This window comes from Salvelinus alpinus, chromosome 9 (genome assembly GCF_045679555.1).
Source record: "Salvelinus alpinus chromosome 9, SLU_Salpinus.1, whole genome shotgun sequence".
In the NCBI taxonomy this organism is placed as follows: Eukaryota; Metazoa; Chordata; class Actinopteri; order Salmoniformes; family Salmonidae; genus Salvelinus; species Salvelinus alpinus.
In genome coordinates this window covers 4,737,516-4,765,011 of record NC_092094.1, presented here as the reverse complement: position 1 = coordinate 4,765,011, position 27,496 = coordinate 4,737,516, and the positions used below count along the sequence as shown (strand labels likewise).

Sequence of the window (27,496 nt, the reverse complement as noted above, 5' to 3'; positions counted from 1 at the left end):
CCCCTTAAAAGAGTTAGATGCACTATTGTAAAGTGGTTGTTCCACTGGATATCATAAGGTGAATGCACCAACTTGTAAATCGCTCTGGATAAGAGCGTCTGCTAAATGACTTAAATGTAATGTTAAATGTAAATGTAATGCCCTGCTGAGCCATTCTGGAGAGAGACTGGCCTATATCTCCACCACACACCCCTGCCCTGCTGAGCCATTCTGGAGAGACTGGCCTATATCCCCACCACACACCCCTGCCCTGCTGAGCCATTCTGGAGAGAGACTGGCCTATATCTTCCCCACACACCCCTGCCCTGCTGAGCCATTCTGGAGAGAGACTGGCCTATATCTTCCCCACACACCCCTGCCCTGCTGAGCCATTCCGGAGAGAGACTGGCCTATATCTTCACCCCTCCTCCTCTTCTTGTCTCAACATGTTTTATTATACTCCAGACACATTATCTTCACAGTCTGGAGATTCAGCTAGTCCTATGTGTCTATGTGTCAGACCAGGCTGGCCGTATCTACAAGTTGGAGATTTGATTTGCTTTGATTTGGAATTTCCAACACATTAATGTTTCTTATAAAAATAAGAAGTGATGCAGTCAGTCTCTCCTCAACTCTTAGCCAAGAGAGACTGGCATGTATAGTATTTATATCAGCCCTCTGATTACAAGAGCAAGATGTGCCGCTCTGTTCTCGGCCAGCTGCAGCTTAACTAGGTCTTTCCTTGCAGCACTGGACCACACGACTGGACAATAATCAAGATAAGATGAAACTAGAGACTGCAGGACTTGCTTTGTGGAGTGTGGTGTCAAAAAAGCAGAGCATCTCATTGTTATGGACAGACCTCTCCCCATCTTTACAACCATTGAATCTATATGTTTTGACCATGACAGTTTACAATCTAAGGTAATGTAATTTAGTCTCCTCAACTTGTTCAACAGCCAAACCATTCATTACCAGATTCAGCTGAGGTCTAGAACTTAGGGAATGATTTGTACCAAATACAATGCTCTTAGTTGTAGAGATGTTCAAGGCCCAGTTTATTACTGGCCACCCATTCCAAAACAGACGGCAGCTCTTTGTTAAGGGTTTCAGTGACTTGATTAACTGTGGTTGCTGATGATGCGTGTATGTTTGAATGTTATAATGTAATATGTAATAAGCCAAGCAGCCACAAGGAGGTACGCGTCACTCACCTTTCAAGGCAACAGCCACCGGACGCGCGGAATAGATATACCCATAATGCACAGAGACTTCACACTTGAAGAAGTATGGAGATTCCTGTCGGCACGTAGCCGTTACTTTCTCTCTCTCCGCTACTTTTTCCTTTATATTCTTATATTTATTCACTGGGTCGCAAATGAAGAGACAGAGGCCAAAGTGAAGATTGGATATAAAGCATATTGACTGTGATGGCAGCTTCTGAACTATACTCCAAGGTAGGCTAATATGATTAGTAGGTAGCTGGCAGTGGCATGTAAATTCGTAGGACTATAGGATCATTTACTGATACAGATAACAGTTAAATGGAGTTACGCTATTTTATCAACATTGGCCTCAGTTTTGTTCTCACAGTTAATTTGTGTGCCTTCATGTAACGTCAGGTCATTGCGATAGACTTTTTGCAACATGTCAACAATAACTGTGCCACAGACAGTGATGAGTGATGAAACAGCTGTGGAAAGTTAAAGTTACTCCGTGTATATCGCATCGATTTAAGACAATGGAGTTGAGCGTTCCTCAACTACTTTGTGAGTTGCATCAAGATTATAAAGTTATTAGTCACGTCAATGGATTTTGTTCGTGAGAAATGTCAATGATGAGTATTGACTGATTTAAGTAAAGTTGGCATCTAATCCATAGTGATATTAGATTGTATCTTCGAAGAGAATGGTCACAAAAAAAAAAAAATGGCATTGCTCATTTAGATTAGACTAGAATGCAGTTGTGTTACCAGAATAGATTCTGACTGTCTGCTTGCTTACAGCTGCACTCGGTTCGGACAAACTTCCTGTATAAATTAAGACACTGCAGAGCCGGCGCAAAATATGGCTGGGAAAATGTACCGCAATCCAGGAAGGAGAAATCAGTTATACTCTGAATTGTCCCATTATCCAAACTCTTACACCGAGAAGTTTGAACGACTGGCTAAAAAAACTAGCTCGCGTAAGACCCGAGTGTAGCTGTAAGCAAGCATAGAGTCTGAATCTATTCTGGATAGCAGTAGTGCAACATTTTCGTTATGTTGACATTTCTATGCATTCACCTGTGTCCCTCTACTCCCTCTGTACAATTAGACTAGATCATACTAAAACATGTCACTATGTTGCCTAGCCATATCTAGGACCTGTCACTTTTTAGTCATAGATGTAGCTATATGTTGTTGACATGTCCGTGCATTAACCAGTGTCCCTCTGTCCCTCAGTATGCCCGGGTCTGGCTCCCAGATGCTGTGGAGGCATGGAAGCCAGCAGAGCTCACCAAAGACTACACTCCTGGAGACAGGGCTCTGTGTCTACAGCTGGAGGATGGCACAGTGAGAGAGGAGCTGGGTCTAGAGGGGTGGAGAGATGGGTCTGGAGGGGTAGAGAGATGAGTCTCTGGGTCTGGAGGGGTGGAGAGATGGGTCTGGAGGGGTGGAGAGATGAGTCTGGAGGGATGGGTCTGGAGGGGTGGAGAGATGGGTCTGGAGGGGTGGAGAGATGGGTCTGGAGGGGTGGAGAGATGAGTCTGGAGGGGTGGAGAGATGAGTCTGGAGGGGTGGAGAGATGAGTCTGGAGGGGTGGAGAGATGAGTCTGGAGGGGTGGAGAGATGGTTCTCTGGGTCTGGAGGGGTGGAGAGATGGTTCTCTGGGTCTGGAGGGGTGGAGAGATGAGTCTGGAGGGGTGGAGAGATGGTTCTCTGGGTCTGGAGGGGTGGAGAGATGGGTCTGGAGGGGTGGAGAGATGAGTCTGGAGGGGTGGAGAGATGAGTCTGGAGGGGTAGAGAGATGAGTCTGGAGGGGTGGCGAGATGGGTCTGGAGGGGTGGAGAGATGAGTCTGGAGGGGTGGAGAGATGGGTCTGGAGGGGTAGAGAGATGGGTCTCTGGGTCTGGAGGGGTGGAGAGATGGGTCTCTGGGTCTGGAGGGGTGGAGAGATGGGTCTCTGGGTCTGGAGGGGTGGAGAGATGGGTCTGGAGGGGTGGAGAGATGAGTCTGGAGGGGTGGAGAGATGAGTCTCTGGGTCTGGAGGGGTGGAGGGGTGGAGAGATGGGTCTCTGGGTCTGGAGGGGTGGAGAGATGGGTCTCGTTGGAATAGAAAGAAGTAACATTTGGATAAAAACAGGGGCAGGGTTTTGACTATGGCTGTTACATTCTGAGGACTTGCCCACCACAGTATCATCCATATTGTAAATAATTGTTATCCTGTTTTATTCATGTACCTAGTTGATACATTTACTTCAGCCTAAAAAATATGTTGCTAAAGTTAGCTACCACCTTGGCTTGAGTAAGTGAAGGCGTCACATTACAGCTACTGTTTTGGACACACATGTTCATAAGTAGCCTAAACATTAGATGTTTAGATCAAGCTAGATACAGGGACTGAAACGTAAGAGGTCACAACACCTACGGTGCTTGTCGGATGGTGCAATCTATCTAATATGGGTTGTTTATTCAACATTGGAATTGTATACAGTATGCCTTCTAATTAATTAAAGATTCACTATGCAGAAATCACTCTGCCATTTCCTGGTTGCTAAAATTCTAATAGTTTGCCTAATTTCAGTTTATGTAACAAAACGAGCAAGTATAGTGTACAGAATCATTGTACCATCTAAACCGCTGTGAAATATATTTTCCATCACCAAAACTATTGTATTTTCAGCTGTTTGAAGCTGGAGTATAAAACCGAACGTAAAAGACGCCAAAAAAAAAAAACTTAACGAGAAACATACAAATAACGCACATAGAACAGATCTACCTTCTTAGACTTGTTTTCAATGGGAATGACAGATCTATAATCCACATTTCTATGTGAATTTCATCAGGTCGCCCCCCCCCCCAAAAAGTGACATATTGCAGTATTAAATACTGAACTCCTTTATAGTGTAATTAGCCTGTCCTTCATGCGTCCATTAAATAGAGGGTTAAAATGGTGATTCTCTTCTGCCCAACCACTCAGATAACATCTTGGGCTTATTTCCATACCTGAAGTACATGGATCACATGCCTCAACTTGAACTGTCAGCTGCTGTGCAACAGAAAACTCTTGGGAGTAAAAAGCACCGTTTTTGAAATAGTGGAAGAAGAGGGCAGAAGAGAATCACCATTTTAACACTCTATTGAAATGGATGCATGAAGGACAGACTAATTACACTATAAAGGAGTTCAGTATTTAATGCTACAATATGTCACTTTTTTTTGCATAGTGAATCTTTAATTAATTAGAAGGCATACTGTTTACAATTCCAACGTTGAATAAACAACCCATATTAGATACATTGCACCATCCGACATAAGCTTGCACTAATTTCCAGTGCTTGTCCAGTGAATATATATATATATATATATATATACATTGCTCAAAAAAATAAAGGGAACACTTAAACAACACAATGTAACTCCAAGTCAATCACACTTCTGTGAAATCAAACTGTCCACTTAGGAAGCAACACTGATTGTAGGATGTGTTATTTTAGTGTTCCCTTTATTTTTTTGAGCAGTGTATATATACGTTATTGTTATTTTTTGAGGTGTTGTGTTCATCTGGCTGCTGTGTTTTCTTCCAGAATGTGGAACACAAGATCGACCCCCAGACCAACAGTTTACCCCCGCTAAGGAACCCTGATATCCTGGTGGGGGAGAATGACCTGACAGCTCTCAGCTACCTCCACGAACCAGCAGTACTACACAATCTCAAAGTGCGCTTCGTGGAGTCCAAGATGATCTACACGTACTGTGGTAAAGAGACACTCACACTCCCAAGTCCATCTACACGTGTTTGCGGGTAAAAACTAAAGGCTTTAACTCTGTTCTGGTGACTCACTGTAGACTTTGGAGTCCCGTTCACAGGACTGCCAGTTCCGTTCGAGGTAATATAGATAGTGTCGATCATATATTCAGAAGTCTGTGTCCTGACATTCTGACCTACGTTCAAAATGTTCTACCTTAAATATACATGTTCTAACCGCTGTAAACATGCTTGTTTTAACTGCTGTAAACATGCTTGTTTTAACCGCTGTAAACATGCTTGTTTTAACCGCTGTAAACATGCTTGTTTTAACTGCTGTAAACATGCTTGTTCTAACCGCTGTAAACATGCTTGTTTTAACCGCTGTAAACATGCATGTTCTAACCGCTGTAAACATGCTTGTTTTAACTGCTGTAAACATGCTTGTTTTAACCGCTGTAAACATGCTTGTTTTAACTGCTGTAAACATGCTTGTTTTAACCGCTGTAAACATGCTTGTTCTAACCGCTGTAAACATGCTTGTTCTAACCGCTGTAAACATGCTTGTTTTAACCGCTGTAAACATGCTTGTTCTAACCGCTGTAAACATGCTTGTTTTAACTGCTGTAAACATGCTTGTTTTAACCGCTGTAAACATGCTTGTTTTAACTGCTGTAAACATGCTTGTTTTAACCGCTGTAAACATGCTTGTTCTAACCGCTGTAAACATGCTTGTTTTAACTGCTGTAAACATGCTTGTTCTAACCGCTGTAAACATGCTTGTTTTAACCGCTGTAAACATGCATGTTCTAACCGCTGTAAACATGCTTGTTTTAACTGCTGTAAACATGCTTGTTTTAACTGCTGTAAACATGCTTGTTTTAACTGCTGTAAACATGCTTGTTTTAACTGCTGTAAACATGCTTGTTTTAACCGCTGTAAACATGCTTGTTTTAACTGCTGTAAACATGCTTGTTTTAACTGCTGTAAACATGCTTGTTCTAACTGCTGTAAACATGCTTGTTTTAACCGCTGTAAACATGCTTGTTCTAACCGCTGTAAACATGCTTGTTTTAACCGCTGTAAACATGCTTGTTCTAACCGCTGTAAACATGCTTGTTTTAACCGCTGTAAACATGCTTGTTTTAACTGCTGTAAACATGCTTGTTTTAACCGCTGTAAACATGCTTGTTTTAACCGCTGTAAACATGCTTGTTCTAACCGCTGTAAACATGCTTGTTTTAACTGCTGTAAACATGCTTGTTTTAACTGCTGTAAACATGCTTGTTTTAACTGCTGTAAACATGCTTGTTTTAACTGCTGTAAACATGCTTGTTTTAACCGCTGTAAACATGCTTGTTTTAACTGCTGTAAACATGCTTGTTTTAACTGCTGTAAACATGCTTGTTCTAACTGCTGTAAACATGCTTGTTTTAACCGCTGTAAACATGCTTGTTCTAACCGCTGTAAACATGCTTGTTTTAACCGCTGTAAACATGCTTGTTCTAACCGCTGTAAACATGCTTGTTTTAACCGCTGTAAACATGCTTGTTTTAACTGCTGTAAACATGCTTGTTTTAACCGCTGTAAACATGCTTGTTTTAACCGCTGTAAACATGCTTGTTCTAACCGCTGTAAACATGCTTGTTTTAACTGCTGTAAACATGCTTGTTCTAACCGCTGTAAACATGCTTGTTTTAACCGCTGTAAACATGCATGTTCTAACCGCTGTAAACATGCTTGTTTTAACTGCTGTAAACATGCTTGTTTTAACTGCTGTAAACATGCTTGTTTTAACCGCTGTAAACATGCTTGTTTTAACTGCTGTAAACATGCTTGTTTTAACCGCTGTAAACATGCTTGTTTTAACTGCTGTAAACATGCTTGTTTTAACCGCTGTAAACATGCTTGTTTTAACTGCTGTAAACATGCTTGTTTTAACTGCTGTAAACATGCTTGTTTTAACCGCTGTAAACATGCTTGTTTTAACTGCTGTAAACATGCTTGTTCTAACCGCTGTAAACATGCTTGTTCTAACCGCTGTAAACATGCTTGTTCTAACCGCTGTAAACATGCTTGTTCTAACCGCTGTAAACATGCTTGTTTTAACCGCTGTAAACATGCTTGTTTTAACCGCTGTAAACATGCTTGTTTTAACTGCTGTAAACATGCTTGTTTTAACCGCTGTAAACATGCTTGTTTTAACCGCTGTAAACATGCTTGTTTTAACCGCTGTAAACATGCTTGTTTTAACCGCTGTAAACATGCTTGTTTTAACTGCTGTAAACATGCTTGTTTTAACTGCTGTAAACATGCTTGTTTTAACCGCTGTAAACATGCTTGTTTTAACCGCTGTAAACATGCTTGTTTTAACTGCTGTAAACATGCTTGTTCTAACTGCTGTAAACATGCTTGTTCTAACTGCTGTAAACATGCTTGTTTTAACCGCTGTAAACATGCTTGTTTTAACCGCTGTAAACATGCTTGTTTTAACCGCTGTAAACATGCTTGTTTTAACTGCTGTAAACATGCTTGTTTTAACCGCTGTAAACATGCTTGTTTTAACCGCTGTAAACATGCTTGTTTTAACCGCTGTAAACATGCTTGTTTTAACCGCTGTAAACATGCTTGTTTTAACCGCTGTAAACATGCTTGTTTTAACCGCTGTAAACATGCTTGTTTTAACCGCTGTAAACATGCTTGTTTTAACCGCTGTAAACATGCTTGTTTTAACTGCTGTAAACATGCTTGTTTTAACTGCTGTAAACATGCTTGTTTTAACTGCTGTAAACATGCTTGTTCTAACCGCTGTAAACATGCTTGTTTTAACCGCTGTAAACATGCTTGTTTTAACCGCTGTAAACATGCTTGTTTTAACTGCTGTAAACATGCTTGTTCTAACCGCTGTAAACATGCTTGTTTTAACCGCTGTAAACATGCTTGTTTTAACCGCTGTAAACATGCTTGTTTTAACCGCTGTAAACATGCTTGTTTTAACCGCTGTAAACATGCTTGTTTTAACCGCTGTAAACATGCTTGTTTTAACCGCTGTAAACATGCATGTTCTAACCGCTGTAAACATGCTTGTTTTAACTGCTGTAAACATGCTTGTTTTAACTGCTGTAAACATGCTTGTTTTAACTGCTGTAAACATGCTTGTTTTAACCGCTGTAAACATGCTTGTTTTAACCGCTGTAAACATGCTTGTTCTAACTGCTGTAAACATGCTTGTTCTAACTGCTGTAAACATGCTTGTTTTAACCGCTGTAAACATGCTTGTTTTAACTGCTGTAAACATGCTTGTTTTAACCGCTGTAAACATGCTTGTTCTAACTGCTGTAAACATGCTTGTTCTAACCGCTGTAAACATGCTTGTTTTAACCGCTGTAAACATGCTTGTTCTAACCGCTGTAAACATGCTTGTTCTAACCGCTGTAAACATGCTTGTTTTAACCGCTGTAAACATGCTTGTTCTAACCGCTGTAAACATGCTTGTTCTAACTGCTGTAAACATGCTTGTTCTAACCGCTGTAAACATGCTTGTTTTAACCGCTGTAAACATGCTTGTTCTAACCGCTGTAAACATGCTTGTTCTAACCGCTGTAAACATGCTTGTTTTAACCGCTGTAAACATGCTTGTTTTAACCGCTGTAAACATGCTTGTTTTAACTGCTGTAAACATGCTTGTTTTAACCGCTGTAAACATGCTTGTTTTAACCGCTGTAAACATGCTTGTTTTAACCGCTGTAAACATGCTTGTTTTAACCGCTGTAAACATGCTTGTTTTAACTGCTGTAAACATGCTTGTTTTAACTGCTGTAAACATGCTTGTTTTAACCGCTGTAAACATGCTTGTTTTAACCGCTGTAAACATGCTTGTTTTAACTGCTGTAAACATGCTTGTTCTAACTGCTGTAAACATGCTTGTTCTAACTGCTGTAAACATGCTTGTTTTAACCGCTGTAAACATGCTTGTTTTAACCGCTGTAAACATGCTTGTTTTAACCGCTGTAAACATGCTTGTTTTAACTGCTGTAAACATGCTTGTTTTAACCGCTGTAAACATGCTTGTTTTAACCGCTGTAAACATGCTTGTTTTAACCGCTGTAAACATGCTTGTTTTAACCGCTGTAAACATGCTTGTTTTAACCGCTGTAAACATGCTTGTTTTAACCGCTGTAAACATGCTTGTTTTAACCGCTGTAAACATGCTTGTTTTAACCGCTGTAAACATGCTTGTTTTAACCGCTGTAAACATGCTTGTTTTAACTGCTGTAAACATGCTTGTTTTAACTGCTGTAAACATGCTTGTTCTAACCGCTGTAAACATGCTTGTTTTAACCGCTGTAAACATGCTTGTTTTAACCGCTGTAAACATGCTTGTTTTAACTGCTGTAAACATGCTTGTTCTAACCGCTGTAAACATGCTTGTTTTAACCGCTGTAAACATGCTTGTTTTAACCGCTGTAAACATGCTTGTTTTAACCGCTGTAAACATGCTTGTTTTAACCGCTGTAAACATGCTTGTTTTAACCGCTGTAAACATGCTTGTTTTAACCGCTGTAAACATGCATGTTCTAACCGCTGTAAACATGCTTGTTTTAACTGCTGTAAACATGCTTGTTTTAACTGCTGTAAACATGCTTGTTTTAACTGCTGTAAACATGCTTGTTTTAACCGCTGTAAACATGCTTGTTTTAACCGCTGTAAACATGCTTGTTCTAACTGCTGTAAACATGCTTGTTCTAACTGCTGTAAACATGCTTGTTTTAACCGCTGTAAACATGCTTGTTTTAACCGCTGTAAACATGCTTGTTTTAACCGCTGTAAACATGCTTGTTCTAACTGCTGTAAACATGCTTGTTCTAACTGCTGTAAACATGCTTGTTTTAACCGCTGTAAACATGCTTGTTTTAACTGCTGTAAACATGCTTGTTTTAACCGCTGTAAACATGCTTGTTCTAACTGCTGTAAACATGCTTGTTCTAACCGCTGTAAACATGCTTGTTTTAACTGCTGTAAACATGCTTGTTTTAACCGCTGTAAACATGCTTGTTTTAACCGCTGTAAACATGCTTGTTCTAACCGCTGTAAACATGCTTGTTTTAACTGCTGTAAACATGCTTGTTTTAACCGCTGTAAACATGCTTGTTTTAACCGCTGTAAACATGCTTGTTCTAACTGCTGTAAACATGCTTGTTTTAACCGCTGTAAACATGCTTGTTTTAACCGCTGTAAACATGCTTGTTTTAACTGCTGTAAACATGCTTGTTTTAACCGCTGTAAACATGCTTGTTTTAACTGCTGTAAACATGCTTGTTCTAACCGCTGTAAACATGCTTGTTCTAACCGCTGTAAACATGCTTGTTCTAACTGCTGTAAACATGCTTGTTCTAACCGCTGTAAACATGCTTGTTCTAACCGCTGTAAACATGCTTGTTCTAACTGCTGTAAACATGCTTGTTTTAACCGCTGTAAACATGCTTGTTTTAACCGCTGTAAACATGCTTGTTCTAACCGCTGTAAACATGCTTGTTCTAACCGCTGTAAACATGCTTGTTCTAACCGCTGTAAACATGCTTGTTTTAACCGCTGTAAACATGCTTGTTCTAACTGCTGTAAACATGCTTGTTCTAACCGCTGTAAACATGCTTGTTCTAACCGCTGTAAACATGCTTGTTCTAACTGCTGTAAACATGCTTGTTCTAACCGCTGTAAACATGCTTGTTTTAACTGCTGTAAACATGCTTGTTCTAACCGCTGTAAACATGCTTGTTTTAACTGCTGTAAACATGCTTGTTTTAACTGCTGTAAACATGCTTGTTTTAACTGCTGTAAACATGCTTGTTTTAACTGCTGTAAACATGCTTGTTTTAACCGCTGTAAACATGCTTGTTCTAACCGCTGTAAACATGCTTGTTCTAACCGCTGTAAACATGCTTGTTCTAACCGCTGTAAACATGCTTGTTTTAACCGCTGTAAACATGCTTGTTCTAACCGCTGTAAACATGCTTGTTCTAACCGCTGTAAACATGCTTGTTTTAACTGCTGTAAACATGCTTGTTTTAACTGCTGTAAACATGCTTGTTCTAACCGCTGTAAACATGCTTGTTCTAACCGCTGTAAACATGCTTGTTTTAACCGCTGTAAACATGCTTGTTCTAACCGCTGTAAACATGCTTGTTCTAACCGCTGTAAACATGCTTGTTCTAACTGCTGTAAACATGCTTGTTTTAACTGCTGTAAACATGCTTGTTCTAACCGCTGTAAACATGCTTGTTCTAACCGCTGTAAACATGCTTGTTCTAACTGCTGTAAACATGCTTGTTCTAACTGCTGTAAACATGCTTGTTCTAACTGCTGTAAACATGCTTGTTCTAACCGCTGTAAACATGCTTGTTCTAACTGCTGTAAACATGCTTGTTCTAACCGCTGTAAACATGCTTGTTCTAACCGCTGTAAACATGCTTGTTCTAACTGCTGTAAACATGCTTGTTTTAACCGCTGTAAACATGCTTGTTCTAACCGCTGTAAACATGCTTGTTTTAACCGCTGTAAACATGCATGTTCTAACCGCTGTAAACATGCTTGTTTTAACTGCTGTAAACATGCTTGTTTTAACTGCTGTAAACATGCTTGTTTTAACTGCTGTAAACATGCTTGTTTTAACCGCTGTAAACATGCTTGTTCTAACCGCTGTAAACATGCTTGTTTTAACCGCTGTAAACATGCTTGTTCTAACCGCTGTAAACATGCTTGTTTTAACTGCTGTAAACATGCTTGTTTTAACTGCTGTAAACATGCTTGTTCTAACCGCTGTAAACATGCTTGTTTTAACCGCTGTAAACATGCTTGTTCTAACCGCTGTAAACATGCTTGTTCTAACCGCTGTAAACATGCTTGTTCTAACCGCTGTAAACATGCTTGTTCTAACCGCTGTAAACATGCTTGTTTTAACTGCTGTAAACATGCTTGTTTTAACCGCTGTAAACATGCTTGTTCTAACTGCTGTAAACATGCTTGTTTTAACCGCTGTAAACATGCTTGTTTTAACCGCTGTAAACATGCTTGTTTTAACTGCTGTAAACATGCTTGTTTTAACTGCTGTAAACATGCTTGTTTTAACCGCTGTAAACATGCTTGTTCTAACCGCTGTAAACATGCTTGTTTTAACCGCTGTAAACATGCTTGTTCTAACCGCTGTAAACATGCTTGTTTTAACTGCTGTAAACATGCTTGTTTTAACTGCTGTAAACATGCTTGTTTTAACCGCTGTAAACATGCTTGTTTTAACCGCTGTAAACATGCTTGTTCTAACCGCTGTAAACATGCTTGTTCTAACCGCTGTAAACATGCTTGTTTTAACCGCTGTAAACATGCTTGTTCTAACCGCTGTAAACATGCTTGTTCTAACCGCTGTAAACATGCTTGTTTTAACCGCTGTAAACATGCTTGTTTTAACTGCTGTAAACATGCTTGTTTTAACTGCTGTAAACATGCTTGTTCTAACCGCTGTAAACATGCTTGTTTTAACCGCTGTAAACATGCTTGTTCTAACCGCTGTAAACATGCTTGTTCTAACCGCTGTAAACATGCTTGTTTTAACCGCTGTAAACATGCTTGTTTTAACCGCTGTAAACATGCTTGTTCTAACCGCTGTAAACATGCTTGTTCTAACCGCTGTAAACATGCTTGTTTTAACCGCTGTAAACATGCTTGTTCTAACCGCTGTAAACATGCTTGTTCTAACCGCTGTAAACATGCTTGTTCTAACCGCTGTAAACATGCTTGTTCTAACCGCTGTAAACATGCTTGTTCTAACCGCTGTAAACATGCTTGTTCTAACCGCTGTAAACATGCTTGTTCTAACCGCTGTAAACATGCTTGTTTTAACTGCTGTAAACATGCTTGTTCTAACCGCTGTAAACATGCTTGTTCTAACCGCTGTAAACATGCTTGTTCTAACCGCTGTAAACATGCTTGTTTTAACTGCTGTAAACATGCTTGTTCTAACCGCTGTAAACATGCTTGTTTTAACTGCTGTAAACATGCTTGTTCTAACCGCTGTAAACATGCTTGTTTTAACCGCTGTAAACATGCTTGTTCTAACTGCTGTAAACATGCTTGTTTTAACCGCTGTAAACATGCTTGTTCTAACTGCTGTAAACATGCTTGTTTTAACCGCTGTAAACATGCTTGTTTTAACCGCTGTAAACATGCTTGTTCTAACTGCTGTAAACATGCTTGTTTTAACCGCTGTAAACATGCTTGTTTTAACTGCTGTAAACATGCTTGTTCTAACTGCTGTAAACATGCTCTTGTGGTGGAGCTGCAGAGTTTATCGGGAAATTTAATGTGGAAATTAGATCATTGTTGTCATATTGTTCTGAATTTATTTCTGTATCTGGAAAAACATTTGTTGTTAACTGCTATCAGACCTGGGCTATTTGAAATGTTTGAAATTCTTGTGTGTGTGTGTGTGTGTGTGTGTGTGTGTGTGTGTGTGTGTGTGTGTGTGTGTGTGTGTGTGTGTGTGTGTGTGTGTGTGTGCTTTCATTTATCATGTCACTGATTCGTTGATGTGAATTCATTCAGGCATCGTGTTGGTTGCTATCAACCCCTATGAGAGTATTCCCATCTATGACCATGACATCATCAACGCCTACAGTGGACAGAACATGGGAGATATGGACCCTCACATCTTCGCTGTGGCAGAGGAGGCTTACAAACAGATGGCCAGGTCTGTCAATCACTCAGCTGAATGTCGTGGCCTGTGCTTCCTTCCTCTCTTGACATGATTGGACAGGTGACGTTAAGGCCTCCACCACATGGCTTTCAGCTGTCCAATCATGCCACATCAGTGATTACTTCAAGGAAGGCTGGGGGGGGGAAACAATGCACTTTTTCAAAATAACTTGTTCTTCTTCTTCTTCTAGAGATCAGAGGAACCAGTCCATCATCGTGAGTGGGGAGTCTGGGGCTGGTAAAACAGTCTCTGCTAAGTATGCCATGAGATACTTCGCTACAGTCAGCGGGTCCTCCAGCGAGGCTAATGTGGAGGAGAGAGTGCTGGCTTCCAGCCCCATCATGGAGGTAAAGAGACCACAGGTCTTCTTTCAATTCAGTAAACTTTATTGATCCTAGAAGGGGAAATCATTGTTGTAAGTTAAAGGCAAAATGTTGTGGAGTTTTCAGATCGAGCTGACTACACGTCAATGGCATGTTTGTTTCTACAGGATATACAGTATATCTATCGGGAAGTTCTACAACGTTTTGCCCTGCTGAACATGGCCCAGATCTACTTGTCTGTAGCCAACTACCCAAATGATACCCGGAGCTCGTTCATTCTGTTTTTTTCCCCCCTCTAGGCCATCGGGAATGCAAAGACGACTAGAAACGACAACAGCAGTCGCTTTGGGAAGTACATCGAGATTGGCTTCGACAAAAACTATCACATCATCGGAGCCAACATGAGAACGTACTTGCTGGAGAAATCTAGAGTGGTGTTTCAGGTGAGGTCCAATAACATGGACTGTATTTGGTTGTGGCTTGAGTTCAGGGTGTGTTCTTTAGGGCAAACCGTAGCAAACTGTTTCATACCTACTCAACAGGACCTCGTTTTGTAAGTTTGTCATCTGTAAAAGGAATTCTTCGCTGTATGTTGACTGGGGAGTCAGTTTTTTTTTTTTTTGCTACAGCTGAGATGTCCTCGTTCCTCTTCTTCCTAATGAATTATGGGGCTTTAGGATTTTCTAACAAACACATTCCTGAAGAGAAAGAGGCCGTGTGCCACTGCCAGTCTTGTTTTATTTTTAAAACTCGATTTGATTATACACTTTGTTGTCATTGCAGGCTACCGAAGAGAGGAACTACCATATCTTCTACCAACTGTGTGCCTCCTCACACCTTCCTGAGTTCAAAACTCTCCAGTTAGGTATGATTCTGTCACTAAACAAAAATATAACGCAGCACGCGTGTTGGTCCCATGTTTCACGAGCAGAAATAAAAAGATCCCAGAAATGATCCATACGCACAAAAAATCTTATTTCTCTCCAATTTTATCCACAAATTTGTTTACATCCTTGTTAGTGAGCATTTCTCCTTTGCTAAAATAATCCATCCACCTGACAGGTGTGACATATCAAGAAGCTGATTAAACAGCATGATCATTACACAGGTGCACCTTGTGCTGGGGACAAATCTAAGGCCACTCTAAAATGTGCAGTTTTGTCACACAACACAATGCCACAGATGTCTCAAGTTGAGGGAGCGTGCAATTGGCATGCTGACTACAGGAATATCCACCAGAGCTGTTGCCAGAGAATTTCATGTTAATTTCTCTACCATAAGCCGCCTCCAACGTTGTTTTAGAGAATTTGGCTGTACGTCCCACTGGCCTCCCAACCACAGACTACATGTATGGAGTCATGTGGGCGAGTGGTTTGCTGATGTCAACGTTGTGAACAGAGTGCCCCATGGTGGCGGAGGGGTTATGGTATGGGGCAGGCATAAACTACGGACAATGAACACAATTGCATTTTATCGATGGCAATGTGAATGCACAGAGATACCGTGACGAGATCCTGAGGCCCGTTGTCATGCCATTCATCAACCACCATCACCTCATGTTTCAGCATGATAATGCACGGCCCCATGTCGCCAGGATCTGGACACAATTCCTGGAAGCTGAAAATGTCCCAGTTCTTCCATGGCCTGCATACTCACCAGACACGTCACCCATTGAGCATGTTTTGTACGACAGCGTGTTCCAGTTCCCACCAATATCCAGCAACTTCGCACAGCCATTGAAGAGGAGTGGGACAACATTCCACAGGCCACAATCAACAGCCTGATCAACTCTATGAGAAGGAGATGTGTTGCGCTGCATGAGGCAAATGGTGGTCACACAAGATACTAACTGGAGGGTAGCTCTCCAGGAACAGGGTTGGAGTTAAAACCTACAGGAGGGTATCTCTCCAGGAACAGGGTTGGAGTTAAAACCTACAGGAGGGTATCTCTCCAGGAACAGGGTTGGAGTTAAAACCTACAGGAGGGAATCTCTCCAGGAACAGGGTTGGAGTTAAAACCTACAGGAGGGAATCTCTCCAGGAACAGGGTTGGAGTTAAAACCTACAGGAGGGAATCTCTCCAGGAACAGGGTTGGAGTTAAAACCTACAGGAGGGAATCTCTCCAGGAACAGGGTTGGAGTTAAAACCTACAGGAAGGTAGCTCTCCAGGAACAGGGTTGGAGTGAAAACCTACAGGAGGATAGCTCTCCAGGAACAGGGTTGGAGTTACAACCTACAGGAGGGTATCTCCCCAGGAACAGGGTTGGAGTTACAACCTACAGGAGGGTATCTCCCCAGGAACAGGGTTGGAGTGTAAACCTACAGGAGGGTATCTCCCCAGGAACAGGGTTGGTGTTAAAACCTACAGGAGGGCATCTCTCCTGGAACAGGGTTGGAGTTAAAACCTACAGGAGGGTATCTCCCCAGGAACAGGGTTGGTGTTAAAACCTACAGGAGGGAATCTCTCCTGGAACAGGGTTGGAGTTAAAACCTACAGGAGGGTATCTCCCCAGGAACAGGGTTGGAGTTAAAACCTACAGGAGGGTATCTCCCCAGGAACAGGGTTGGTGTTAAAACCTACAGGAGGGAATCTCTCCTGGAACAGGGTTGGAGTTAAAACCTACAGGAGGGTATCTCCCCAGGAACAGGGTTGGAGTTAAAACCTACAGGAGGGTATCTCCCCAGGAACAGGGTTGGGCAGTCAAGATATACATGAATATAGAAGAGTATTCCTCTGAGTAAACAAAAGTTGTTTTTTTGTTCTCTATAATCTTACCACTCATGCTTCCATCCAGAGCGTGGAATGCTGCTGTCACGGCAACAGAAAGTCATGCTTCCATCCAGAGCGTGGAATGCTGCTGTCACGGCAACAGAAAGTCATGCTTCCATCCAGAGCGTGGAATGCTGCTGTCACGGCAACAGAAAGTCATGCTTCCATCCAGAGCGTGGAATGCTGCTGTCACGGCAACAGAACATCAAACCATTGTGTGCAGCTATTCCCTTATGTGTGAAAGGAACATGTTTCCACACAGAGTGGTTCGATGGAATATCCATCATGAAATGCATCCAAAACAAGGCAAAAACCTGATCCCAGATCAGACTATCATGCTAACTCATTGCAGGCTCCATAAACATGTCTGAATGGTTTGATTCATAGGAAAGCTATGGCAGGTAGATTGACATGAGGCCGTTGTTTGTTGTGTATGGTTTCCTGTCTGCAGGTAACGCTGATGATTTCCACTGTACCAACCAGGGAGGTAGCCCTGTCATAGAGGGAGTAGACGATGCCAAAGAGATGTGCAGCACCCGGAAGGCTTTCTCACTGTTAGGTGAGTTAGTATAATAGCGAAATTATACCCCCAAGCAAATATTATACCAGCAACTGTGGTTGTACAGAAATAAAATGATCATGAAACATATTTGTTGACTGTAGTTTTTTCAGCAATTCCATTTGTCTCGCTATCTATTACTCTATATTCAAGTCTAATTCGGCACACGTTGGCCTGTAAATGTTTGTTTGCCAGCAGTAACTACTGGTCTGCATCTGAAGACAGCCAAGCAGGGTTGAGCCTGGTGGAGGGCCACACTAAACCCGTTTGTCGTCACTAGAGACGCCACTAAAAGCTTCTCTCTCTTTTTTTTTTTTTTTTTCAGGAATCAATGAAACGTACCAAATGGACCTTTTCCAAATCCTGGCCGCTCTGCTTCACCTTGGCAACGTGGAGGTGGAAGAGAGATCGGCAGACAGCAGTAACATCCTGGTGAGTTCAAAACAGACTCTATGTCCCAAAAATGGCACCCCTTTCCCCTATATAAAGCATTACATTAATCTAGCTCTATGGGTCCTGTATAGGCATTGAAATAGGGAGCTCTTTAAGAAGCTATTATTAACACGTTTCTATTCTCACAGGACTGTCCTGCACATTTCCCTTGTCAGCGTAGAGCTATGCCGTACAAGGCATCACAGAGTGTTAGCCTAAGGGGCTGTTGAAAGTACAACAATGCTGCCAATTCTATGTTGGTTTTGCATGGAATGCTGGCCCTTTTATGTTAGGGATGGTTTCCCAGACACTGATTTTTTTTTAAAGCCTAGTCCTGAACTAAAAAAACACACTCAATGGAAAATCGTATTCATTTTTTTTTTGGTCCACTGAATCTCAATTGAAAGTGGTACTTAGTCCAGGACTAAGCTTAATCTGTGTCCAGTAAACCAGCCCTTTGTCCCAAACTGATGTTCATGTTATGTTTGGGGTATTATGTTATCATTTATGTTATTATATATTGTTGTGTCCTTGCAGCCTGACAATAGTCACCTGACGGTGTTCTGTGAGCTGATGGGCGTGGCCTACCAGGACATGTCTCATTGGCTGTGCCACAGGAAATTGAAGACTGCCACGGAGACCTACGTTAAGCCCCTCTCCAAAGTGCATGCGGTCAACGCACGGGACGCGCTGGCCAAACACATCTACGCTAAACTCTTCAGCTGGATCGTGGACCACATCAATGAGACTCTGCGCTCTGCTGTCAAACAGCGTTCCTTCATTGGGGTTCTCGACATCTATGGGTAGGTGTGGTGGTGGTGGGGGTCAGTGATGTGTTCTGGTGTTTACATCGTGAATATACACTGAGTGTACAAAACATTAAGAACACCTTCCTAATATTGAGTTGCACCCCCGCCCATGTGACCTCAGAACAGCCTCAATTCTGTCATGGAAAGAGCAGGTGTTCTTAATGTTTTTGTCCGCTCAGTGTATAAATGGTCTCTTGACCTTAGTCATGTTTCATTTCCTGTTTTCCCCCCCAGGTTTGAAACGTTTCACATCAACAGCTTTGAGCAGTTCTGTATCAACTATGCCAACGAGAAGCTTCAACAGCAGTTTAACATGGTAGGTGTCTCTCTCTCTACCTGTCTATCTGTCTCCCTGTCTCTTTCTCTCTCTCTCTCTACCTGTCTCTCTCTCTCTACCTGTCGCTCTCTCGCTCTCTATCTCTCTCTCTACCTCTCTCTCTCTCTCTCTACCTCTCTCTCTACCTGTCTCTCTCTCTCTCTACCTGTCTCTCTCTCTCTCTACCTGTCTCTCTACCTGTCTCTATCTCTCTACCTGTCTCTCTCTCTCTACCTGTCTCTCTCTCTCTCTCTCTACCTCTCTCTCTCTCTCTACCTGTCTCTCTCTACCTCTCTCTCTTCCTGTCTACCTGTCTCTCTCTCTCTCTACCTCTCTCTCTCTCTCTCTCTCTACCTGTCTCTCTCCACCTCTCTCTCTCTCTCTCTCTACCTCTCTCTCTCTCTCTCTCTCTCTCTACCTCTCTCTCTCTACCTCTCTCTCTCTCTCTCTCTCTCTCTCTCTCTCTCTCTCTCTCTCTCTCTCTCTATCCTCTCTCTCTCTCCCTCTCTCTCTCTCTCTCTACCTGTCTCTCTCTACCCCTCTCTCTCTCTCTCTCTCTCTCTACCTGTCTCTCTCTACCTCTCTCTCTCTCTCTCTCTCTCTCTACCTGTCTCTCTCTACCTCTCTCTCTCTCTCTCTCTCTCTCTACCTGTCTCTCTCTACCTCTCTCTCTCTACTCTCTCTCTCTCTCTCTCTCTCTCTCTCTCTACCTGTCTCTCTCCACCTCTCTCTCTCTCTCTCTACCTGTCTCTCTCTACCTGTCTCTCTCCACCTCTCTCTCTCTCCACCTCTCTCTCTCTCTCTCTCTCTCTACCTCTCTACCTCTCTCTCTCTCTCTGTCTCTCTCTGTCTCTCTCTGTCTCTCTCTCTCTCTCTCTCTCTCTCTCTCTCTCTCTCTCTCTCTCTCTCTCTCTCTACCTGTCTCTCTCTACCTGTCTCTCTCTACCTGTCTCTCTCTACCTCTCTACCTCTCTCTCTCTCTCTCTCTCTCTCTCTGATTGAACAAGCTTGTTCAGATTATCTTTATGAGAGGCCACCATCAATCCAAAATCAAACTCCTAGATCTGAGAGGATTGGATAGGTTTAAGCAATATGGTGAAAGCTTCATCTTGCCCTGTGTTATACCATGTTGCCATATTGCATAAACCTCTCAAATCTCCTCAAGTACCTAGGGTATAGGGGCTAGGGCTTGATTTGGGATTTAGGCTTTTACATGTCAGCTGTTTCTCTGCCTTTGTCATTCTTGTCTGTTTGAACCGTTAGGTCAGAGGTCAGCTTGTGTTCTCTCACTGCAGCATGTGTTCAAGCTGGAGCAGGAGGAGTACATGAAGGAGGAGATTCCCTGGACTCTGATAGACTTCTATGATAACCATCCCTGTATCAACCTCATCGAGGCCAAGATGGGGGTCCTGGACCTGCTGGATGAGGAGTGCAAAGTAACACGAAATAAACACACACACACACAAATAATAATGATGGAGGTCCTAGAATGGATCCCTGTGGAACACCAAGACAGAAGGGGGGAGTTGACTCTTTAAAGTCTACTCCACACATACAGTGCCTTCAGAAAGTATTCATACCCCTTGACTTACTCCACATTTTGTTGTGTTACAACCTGAATTCAATTATTATTATTATTTTTCTTCTCACCCATCTACACACAATACCCTGTAATGACATCACAATACCCTGTAATGACATCACAATACCCTATAATGACATCACAATACCCTGTAATGACATCACAATACCCTGTAATGACATCACAATACCCTGTAATGATATAAAAAGTGAACACGTTTTTAGACATTTTTGCACATTTATCGAAAATGTAATTTATCTAAGTATTCACACCCCTGAGTCAATATTTTGTAGAAGCAAAGTTGGCAGCGATTTTAGCTTTGAGTCATCTTGGGCATGTCTATCATCTTTGCACATCTGGATTTGGGGATTTTCTCAAGCTCTTTTAAGTTGATGGGGAGTGGCGGTGAAATGCAATATTCAAACCTTTCCACAGATTTAATGGGATTCAAGTCTGGGCCACTCAAGGACTTTCACATTCTTGTTCTGAAGCTATTACAGCGTTGCTTTGGCTGTGTGCTTGGGGTCATTGTCCTGTTGGAATGTAAATCTTCGCCCCAGTCTGTCGTTTGTACTCTGAAGCAGGTTCTCATCTAGGATTTGCCTGTATTTGGCTCCATTCATTGTTCCCTCTATCCTTACCAGTCTCCCAGTCGCTGAAAAGCATCCCCATAGTATGATGCTGCCACCACCATGCTTCACGGTAGGGATGGTGTTAGATGGGTGATGAGCTGTGCCTGGTTTTCTCCAGTGAAGTGCTGTAGAAACTGTTGTCCTTCTGACAGGTTCTCCCATCTCAGACAAGGAACTCTGTAGTTCTGTCAGAGTGGTCATTGGGTTCTTTGGTCCCCTCCCTGACCAAGATGCTCCCTGACCAAGGTCCTCCCTGACCAAGGTGCTCCCTGACCAAGGTCCTCCCTGACCAAGGTCCTCCCTGACCAAGGTGCTCCCTGACCAAGGTGCTCCCTGACCAAGGTGCTCCCTGACCAAGGTCCTCCCTGACCAAGGTCCTCCCTGACCAAGGTGCTCCCTGACCAAGGTGCTCCCTGACCAAGGTCCTCCCTGACCAAGGTCCTCCCTGACCAAGATGCTCCCTGACCAAGGTCCTCCCTGACCAAGATGCTCCCTGACCAAGGTCCTCCCTGACCAAGGTCCTCCCTGACCAAGGTGCTCCCTGACCAAGGTCCTCCCTGACCAAGGTCCTCCCTGACCAAGATGCTCCCTGACCAAGGTCCTCCCTGACCAAGATGCTCCCTGACCAAGATGCTCCCTGACCAAGGTCCTCCCTGACCAAGATGCTCCCTGACCAAGGTCCTCCCTGACCAAGATGCTCCCTGACCAAGATCCTCCCTGACCAAGGTCCTCCCTGACCAAGGTCCTCCCTGACCAAGGTGCTCCCTGACCAAGGTCCTCCCTGACCAAGGTCCTCCCTGACCAAGGTCCTCCCTGACCAAGATGCTCCCTGACCAAGGTCCTCCCTGACCAAGATGCTCCCTGACCAAGGTCCTCCCTGACCAAGGTCCTCCCTGACCAAGATGCTCCCTGACCAAGGTGCTCCCTGACCAAGGTCCTCGCTGACCAGTTGTTCAGTTTGGTCAGATGGCCAGCTCTAAGGCAGTCTCCATATATTTTTTTAATCCTTTATACATGCACTGTATAAAGGAAACAGGATGCAACTGAGCTCAATTTGGAGTGTTATAGCAAAGGGGGTGTGAATATTTATGTAAATGAGATTTCTCTATTTCATTTTCAATCAATTTTGCAAAAAAACAAAAAAACAACATGTTTTCACTTTGTCATTATGGGGTATTGTGTGTAGATGGGTGAGGGGGGGGGGGGGGTTATTTAATCCATTTTGAATTCAGGTTGTAACACAACAAAATGTGGAATAAGTCAGGCACTGTACGTACACACACATATTTAGGATGTGAGTCAGGCTGATGTGTTAACTTCTCCCCTTCCTTCCTCTCCTCCCTCAGATGCCCAAAGGCTCCGATGACACATGGGCTCAGAAACTTTACAACACCTTCCTGAAGAAAAATGATCTTTTTGACAAACCTCGTATGTCCAACAAAGCCTTTATCATCCTCCACTTTGCAGACAAGGTACACAAGCATCCTTGTAAATAAAAACAACAACAACAAAAAACGTTGTAAATACTTTTATTTTTGACTCTAATTGGCATGTCAGACCTTCTATTTATGTATACGTTGACAGAGGCCATTGCTTGCTGTCTGACTGTAGGATGTGGTTGTTGAGTGTAGGTGACTGACTGACTGAAATAGCTCTCCTCGTTTGAGCAGTACTAACCAAACCACTCCTGTTCTAGACGGAGTATCTCAGTTTCTGTTTCTTCTTATCATGAATTGACATGGGTGTATATTTCCCTGCTCGCTGTTCCCTCTGTTTAACACCACCCTTTTTGTCCCTAGGTGGAGTACCAGTGTGAGGGATTCCTGGACAAGAATAAGGACACTGTCAATGAGGAGCAGATTATTGTGCTCAAGCTAAGCAAGGTTTGTTTGTTTGTTTGTTTGTTTGTTTGTTTGTTTGTTCAGATCAGGTCAAACACTCAACCTTTCTCCAGTCTTTCAGTCTGTAAATACCTTCTGTATACTAGTCTTATATAGAGGACCATCATAGTGCCCTCAGGTTAACTAGTCTCTCTGTGTGATGTTTGGACTTGGAGAACACACCCAGCACAGAGCTGTAGGAACAAGTCTATGTTTAGATCTTGACAGAACATTTTATGTAATGGAGAAACTGCCCCCTGGTGGTCAATAAATGTTCCTAGTTCCTACGTTTATTTGTGCACTTTTCATATGGTGACAAAACCAATGGAAAAAATGTCACAGCAGACAAAGAACCAAAAGAGGACAGTCGAGATGATAAAAGAAATGGTCACAAACAACCGTTTAAACAAAACCGTTTCCTGTTCCTGTTTGAGACGTGTTTGACTCTTCCCTCCAGTTTGATCTGCTGTTGGAGCTGTTCAGCGACGAGGAGAAGCCTGCAGGCTCCCTGACCAGTCGCAGTAAGATGACACGGCCTGTTCAGGCTCAGAGAGACCACAAGAAGACCGTCGGAACGCAGGTGAGAGGGAGCGGCAGAACAAGGCTAAAACATAAATCAGTCTTCCGATGGTGTGGTTTTCAGATTCTGATTTCTTTGGAAGTTCTAAAACACGAGTTGCCATGTTAAAACCTTCTCAATGTATATCTGATGTTTTTAGCATAACTAGTACTTTACTACATTTAGATTAGTTAAATTTGACCCTTTGTCTCGCCCCTCCCTTCAGTTTCGTAACTCTCTACATCTGCTGATGGAGACTCTGAATGGAACAACCCCTCACTATGTACGCTGCATCAAGCCCAATGACCTCAAATCCCCATTCATGTGAGTCGGCCACCACGCTCCTTTACCTGGGTTATGTTCATTAGGCACCAAACAGAGAAGAACAGAGAAGAACATAGAAACCAAACAGAGAAGAACAGAGAAGAACATAGAAACCAAACAGAGAAGAACAGAGAAACCAAACAGAGAAGAACATAGAAAGGGACTATCTGGAGTTGTCCAATAAGAAACGTTCATTTTTGTTTATGTTTTCAAAAAACGTTACAAAAAAATAATAATTATGTTCCCTAATAAATATGACATAGTTATTATTGTTTTGTGGCACCCTGGGAAGGAGAGAGTAAAATCTGTGCACCAATACGTTGATTCACAACGTTGTTTCAAAATATTGTGACATGGAAAATACATTGGATTTGAAAAAATTGTATACTGGAACTCCTCTTTCTATTCTGGTTAGAGCCAGTTTGCGCTGTTCTGTGAAGGGAGTAGTACACAGCGTTGTACGAGATCTTTAGTTTCTTAGCAATTTCTCGCATGGAATAGCCCTCATTTCTCAGAACAAGAATAGACTGACAAGTTTCAGAAGAAAGTTCTTTGTTTCTGGCCATTTTGAGCCTGTAATCGAACCCACAAATAGTGATGCTCCAGATACTCAACTTGTCTAAAGGAGGCCAGTTTTATTGCTTCTTTAAGCAGAACAACAGTTTTCAGCTGTGCTAACATAATTGCAAAAGGGTTTTCTAATGATCAATTAGCCTTTTAAAATGATAAACTTGGATTAGCTAACACAACGTGCCATTGGAACACAGGAGTGATGGTTGCTGATAATGGGCCTCTGTACACCTGCCGTTTCCAGCTACAATAGTCATTTACAACATTAACAATGTCTACACTGTATTTCTGATCAATTTGATGTTATTTTAATGGACAACATTTTTAGCTTTTCTTTCAAAAACATGGACATTTCTAAGTGACCCCAAACTTTTGAACGGTAATGTATATACCAGTCAACAGTTTGGACACACCTACTCAGTCCAGGGTTTTTCTTTATTTGTACTATTTTCTACATTGTAGAATAATAGTGAAGACATCGAAACTATCAAATAACACATGGAATCATGGTTTAATAAGTGCTCAGCATATGTGGGAACTCCTTCAAGACTGTTGGAAAAGGATTCCAGGTGACTACCTCATGTAGCTGGTTGAGAGAATGCCAAGAGTGTGCAAAGCTGTCATCAAGGCGAAGGGTGGCTATTTGAAGAATCTCAAATATAAAATATATTTTGATATTTTTTAAACATTTTTATTTGGTTACTACATGATTCCATATGTGTTATTCCACCAAGCAGGTCTTTATGTTAGAGTGGCCAGACGGAAACCACTCCTCAGTAAAAGGCACATGACAGCCCGCTTGGAGTTTGCCAAAAGGCACCTAAAGACTCTCAGACCATGAGAAACAAGATTCTCTGGACTGATGAAGCCAACATCGAACTCTTTGGCCTGAATGGCAAGTGTCACGTCTGGAGGAAACCTGGCACCATCCCTACGGTGAAGCATGGTGGTGGCAGCATCATGCTGTGGGGATGTTTTTCAGCGGCAGGGACTGGGAGACTAGTCAGGATCGAGGGAAAGATGAACGGAGAAAAGTACAGAGATTGAATACCTGCTCCAGAGCGTTTATGACCTCAGACTGGGGCGAAGGTTCACCTTCCAACAGGACAACAACCCTAAGCACACAGCCAAGACAACACAGGAGTGGCTTCGGGACAAGCCTCTGAATGTCCTTGAGTGGCTCAGCCAGAGCCCGGACTTGAACCTGATCGAACATCTCTGGAGAGACCTGAAAATAGCTGTGCATCCAACCTGACAGAGCTTGAGAGGATCTGCAGAGAAGTATGGGAGAAACTCCCCAAATACAGGTGTGCCAAGCTTGTAGCGTCATACCCAAGAAGAATCGAGGCTGCAATCGCTGACAAAAGGTGCTTCAACAAAGTACTGAGTAAAGGGTCTGAATACTTATGTAAATGTTTTTTTTTTATTAGAAATTTGCTTCGTCATTATGGTGTATTGTGTATGTAGATTAATTAGGGAGAATTTTTTTTTTAATCCATTTTAGAATAAGGCTGTAATGTAACTAACTGTGGAAAAAGGGGTCTGAATAGTTTCTAAATGTATGTTGTCTTGGTAATAGGATGGACCCCATGAGGGCAGTACAGCAGTTACGGGCTTGTGGAGTCCTGGAGACCATCCGCATCTCAGCAGCAGGCTTCCCATCCAGGTACCGCAACACCAACACCACCAACACCACCAACACCACCAACAACACCAACAACACCAACAACACCACCAACACCAACACCACCAACAACACCAACAACACCAACAACACCACCAACACCAACAACACCAACAACACCAACAACAACACCACCAACAACATCAACACCAACACCACCAACAACAACACCAACAACAACAACTCCACCAACAACACCACTAACACCAACAACACCACCAACAGCACCAACAGCACCAACAACACCAACACCACCAACAACACCAACACCAACACCAACAACACCAACACCAACAACACCACCACCAACAACAACACCACCAACAACAGCACCAACAACAACACCACCAACAACAACACCACCAACAACAGCACCAACAACAACAACACCAACAACAACACCACCAACAACAACAACACCACCAACAACAGCACCAACAACAACAACACCAACAACAACACCACCACCAACAACAACAGCAACAACAACAGCACCAACAACACCACCAACACCAACACCACCAACAACACCAACAACACCAACAACACCAACACCAACACCACCAACACCACCAACACCACCAACAACACCAACACCAACAACACCACCAACACCAACACCACCAACAACACCAACAACACCAACAACACCACCAACACCAACAACACCAACAACACCAACAACAACACCACCAACAACATCAACACCAACACCACCAACAACAACACCAACAACAACAACTCCACCAACAACACCACTAACACCAACAACACCACCAACAGCACCAACAGCACCAACAACACCAACACCACCAACAACACCAACACCAACACCAACAACACCAACACCAACAACACCACCAACAACAACAACACCACCAACAACAGCACCAACAACAACACCACCAACAACAACACCACCAACAACAGCACCAACAACAACAACACCAACAACAACACCACCAACAACAACAACACCACCAACAACAGCACCAACAACAACAACACCAACAACAACACCACCACCAACAACAACAGCAACAACAACAGCAGCAACGTCACCCTGCCCATTGGCGCTGATTTAGTCAGCTCTAAAAGGAACTCTCACATAACATATACACAAGCATTCAACTTTCTCTATACACACACACTCACACACACACACACTCACATACACACATGCCACAGCATGTTCCCGTAACAACAGAATCAGAAGCATATGTTACTCACCACACCTGTACCTGTGAACAGGTGGACCTACCAGGAGTTCTTCAACCGGTACCGGGTTCTGATGAAACAGAAGGACATTCTCTCAGACAGGAAGCAGACTTGCAGGAACGTCCTGGAGAAATGGGTTCAGGTAGGAAGTGAGGTCAGGCCTT

At 42.7% G+C, this 27,496-nt stretch overlaps 1 protein-coding gene across 1 annotated transcript in view; it reads left to right on the top strand.

Moving 5' to 3' along the window:
- Positions 1-1,251: 1,251 nt before the first annotated feature.
- The window catches only part of LOC139584186 (unconventional myosin-Va-like), a 42,462-nt gene continuing 16,217 nt past the window's right edge, over positions 1,252-27,496 (top strand). Inside the window, exons 1-18 of the mRNA XM_071415742.1 lie at positions 1,252-1,436; positions 2,423-2,533; positions 4,768-4,939; positions 13,524-13,668; positions 13,865-14,021; positions 14,297-14,440; positions 14,781-14,862; positions 17,219-17,326; positions 17,652-17,758; positions 18,296-18,561; positions 18,802-18,883; positions 20,179-20,319; positions 22,444-22,569; positions 22,897-22,980; positions 23,435-23,557; positions 23,763-23,860; positions 26,010-26,096; positions 27,366-27,474. Of these exons, the coding sequence (XP_071271843.1) occupies positions 1,410-1,436; positions 2,423-2,533; positions 4,768-4,939; positions 13,524-13,668; positions 13,865-14,021; positions 14,297-14,440; positions 14,781-14,862; positions 17,219-17,326; positions 17,652-17,758; positions 18,296-18,561; positions 18,802-18,883; positions 20,179-20,319; positions 22,444-22,569; positions 22,897-22,980; positions 23,435-23,557; positions 23,763-23,860; positions 26,010-26,096; positions 27,366-27,474 (2,169 nt within the window). The 5' untranslated portion in view covers positions 1,252-1,409. The remainder of the gene's footprint in view (positions 1,437-2,422; positions 2,534-4,767; positions 4,940-13,523; positions 13,669-13,864; positions 14,022-14,296; positions 14,441-14,780; positions 14,863-17,218; positions 17,327-17,651; positions 17,759-18,295; positions 18,562-18,801; positions 18,884-20,178; positions 20,320-22,443; positions 22,570-22,896; positions 22,981-23,434; positions 23,558-23,762; positions 23,861-26,009; positions 26,097-27,365; positions 27,475-27,496) is intronic.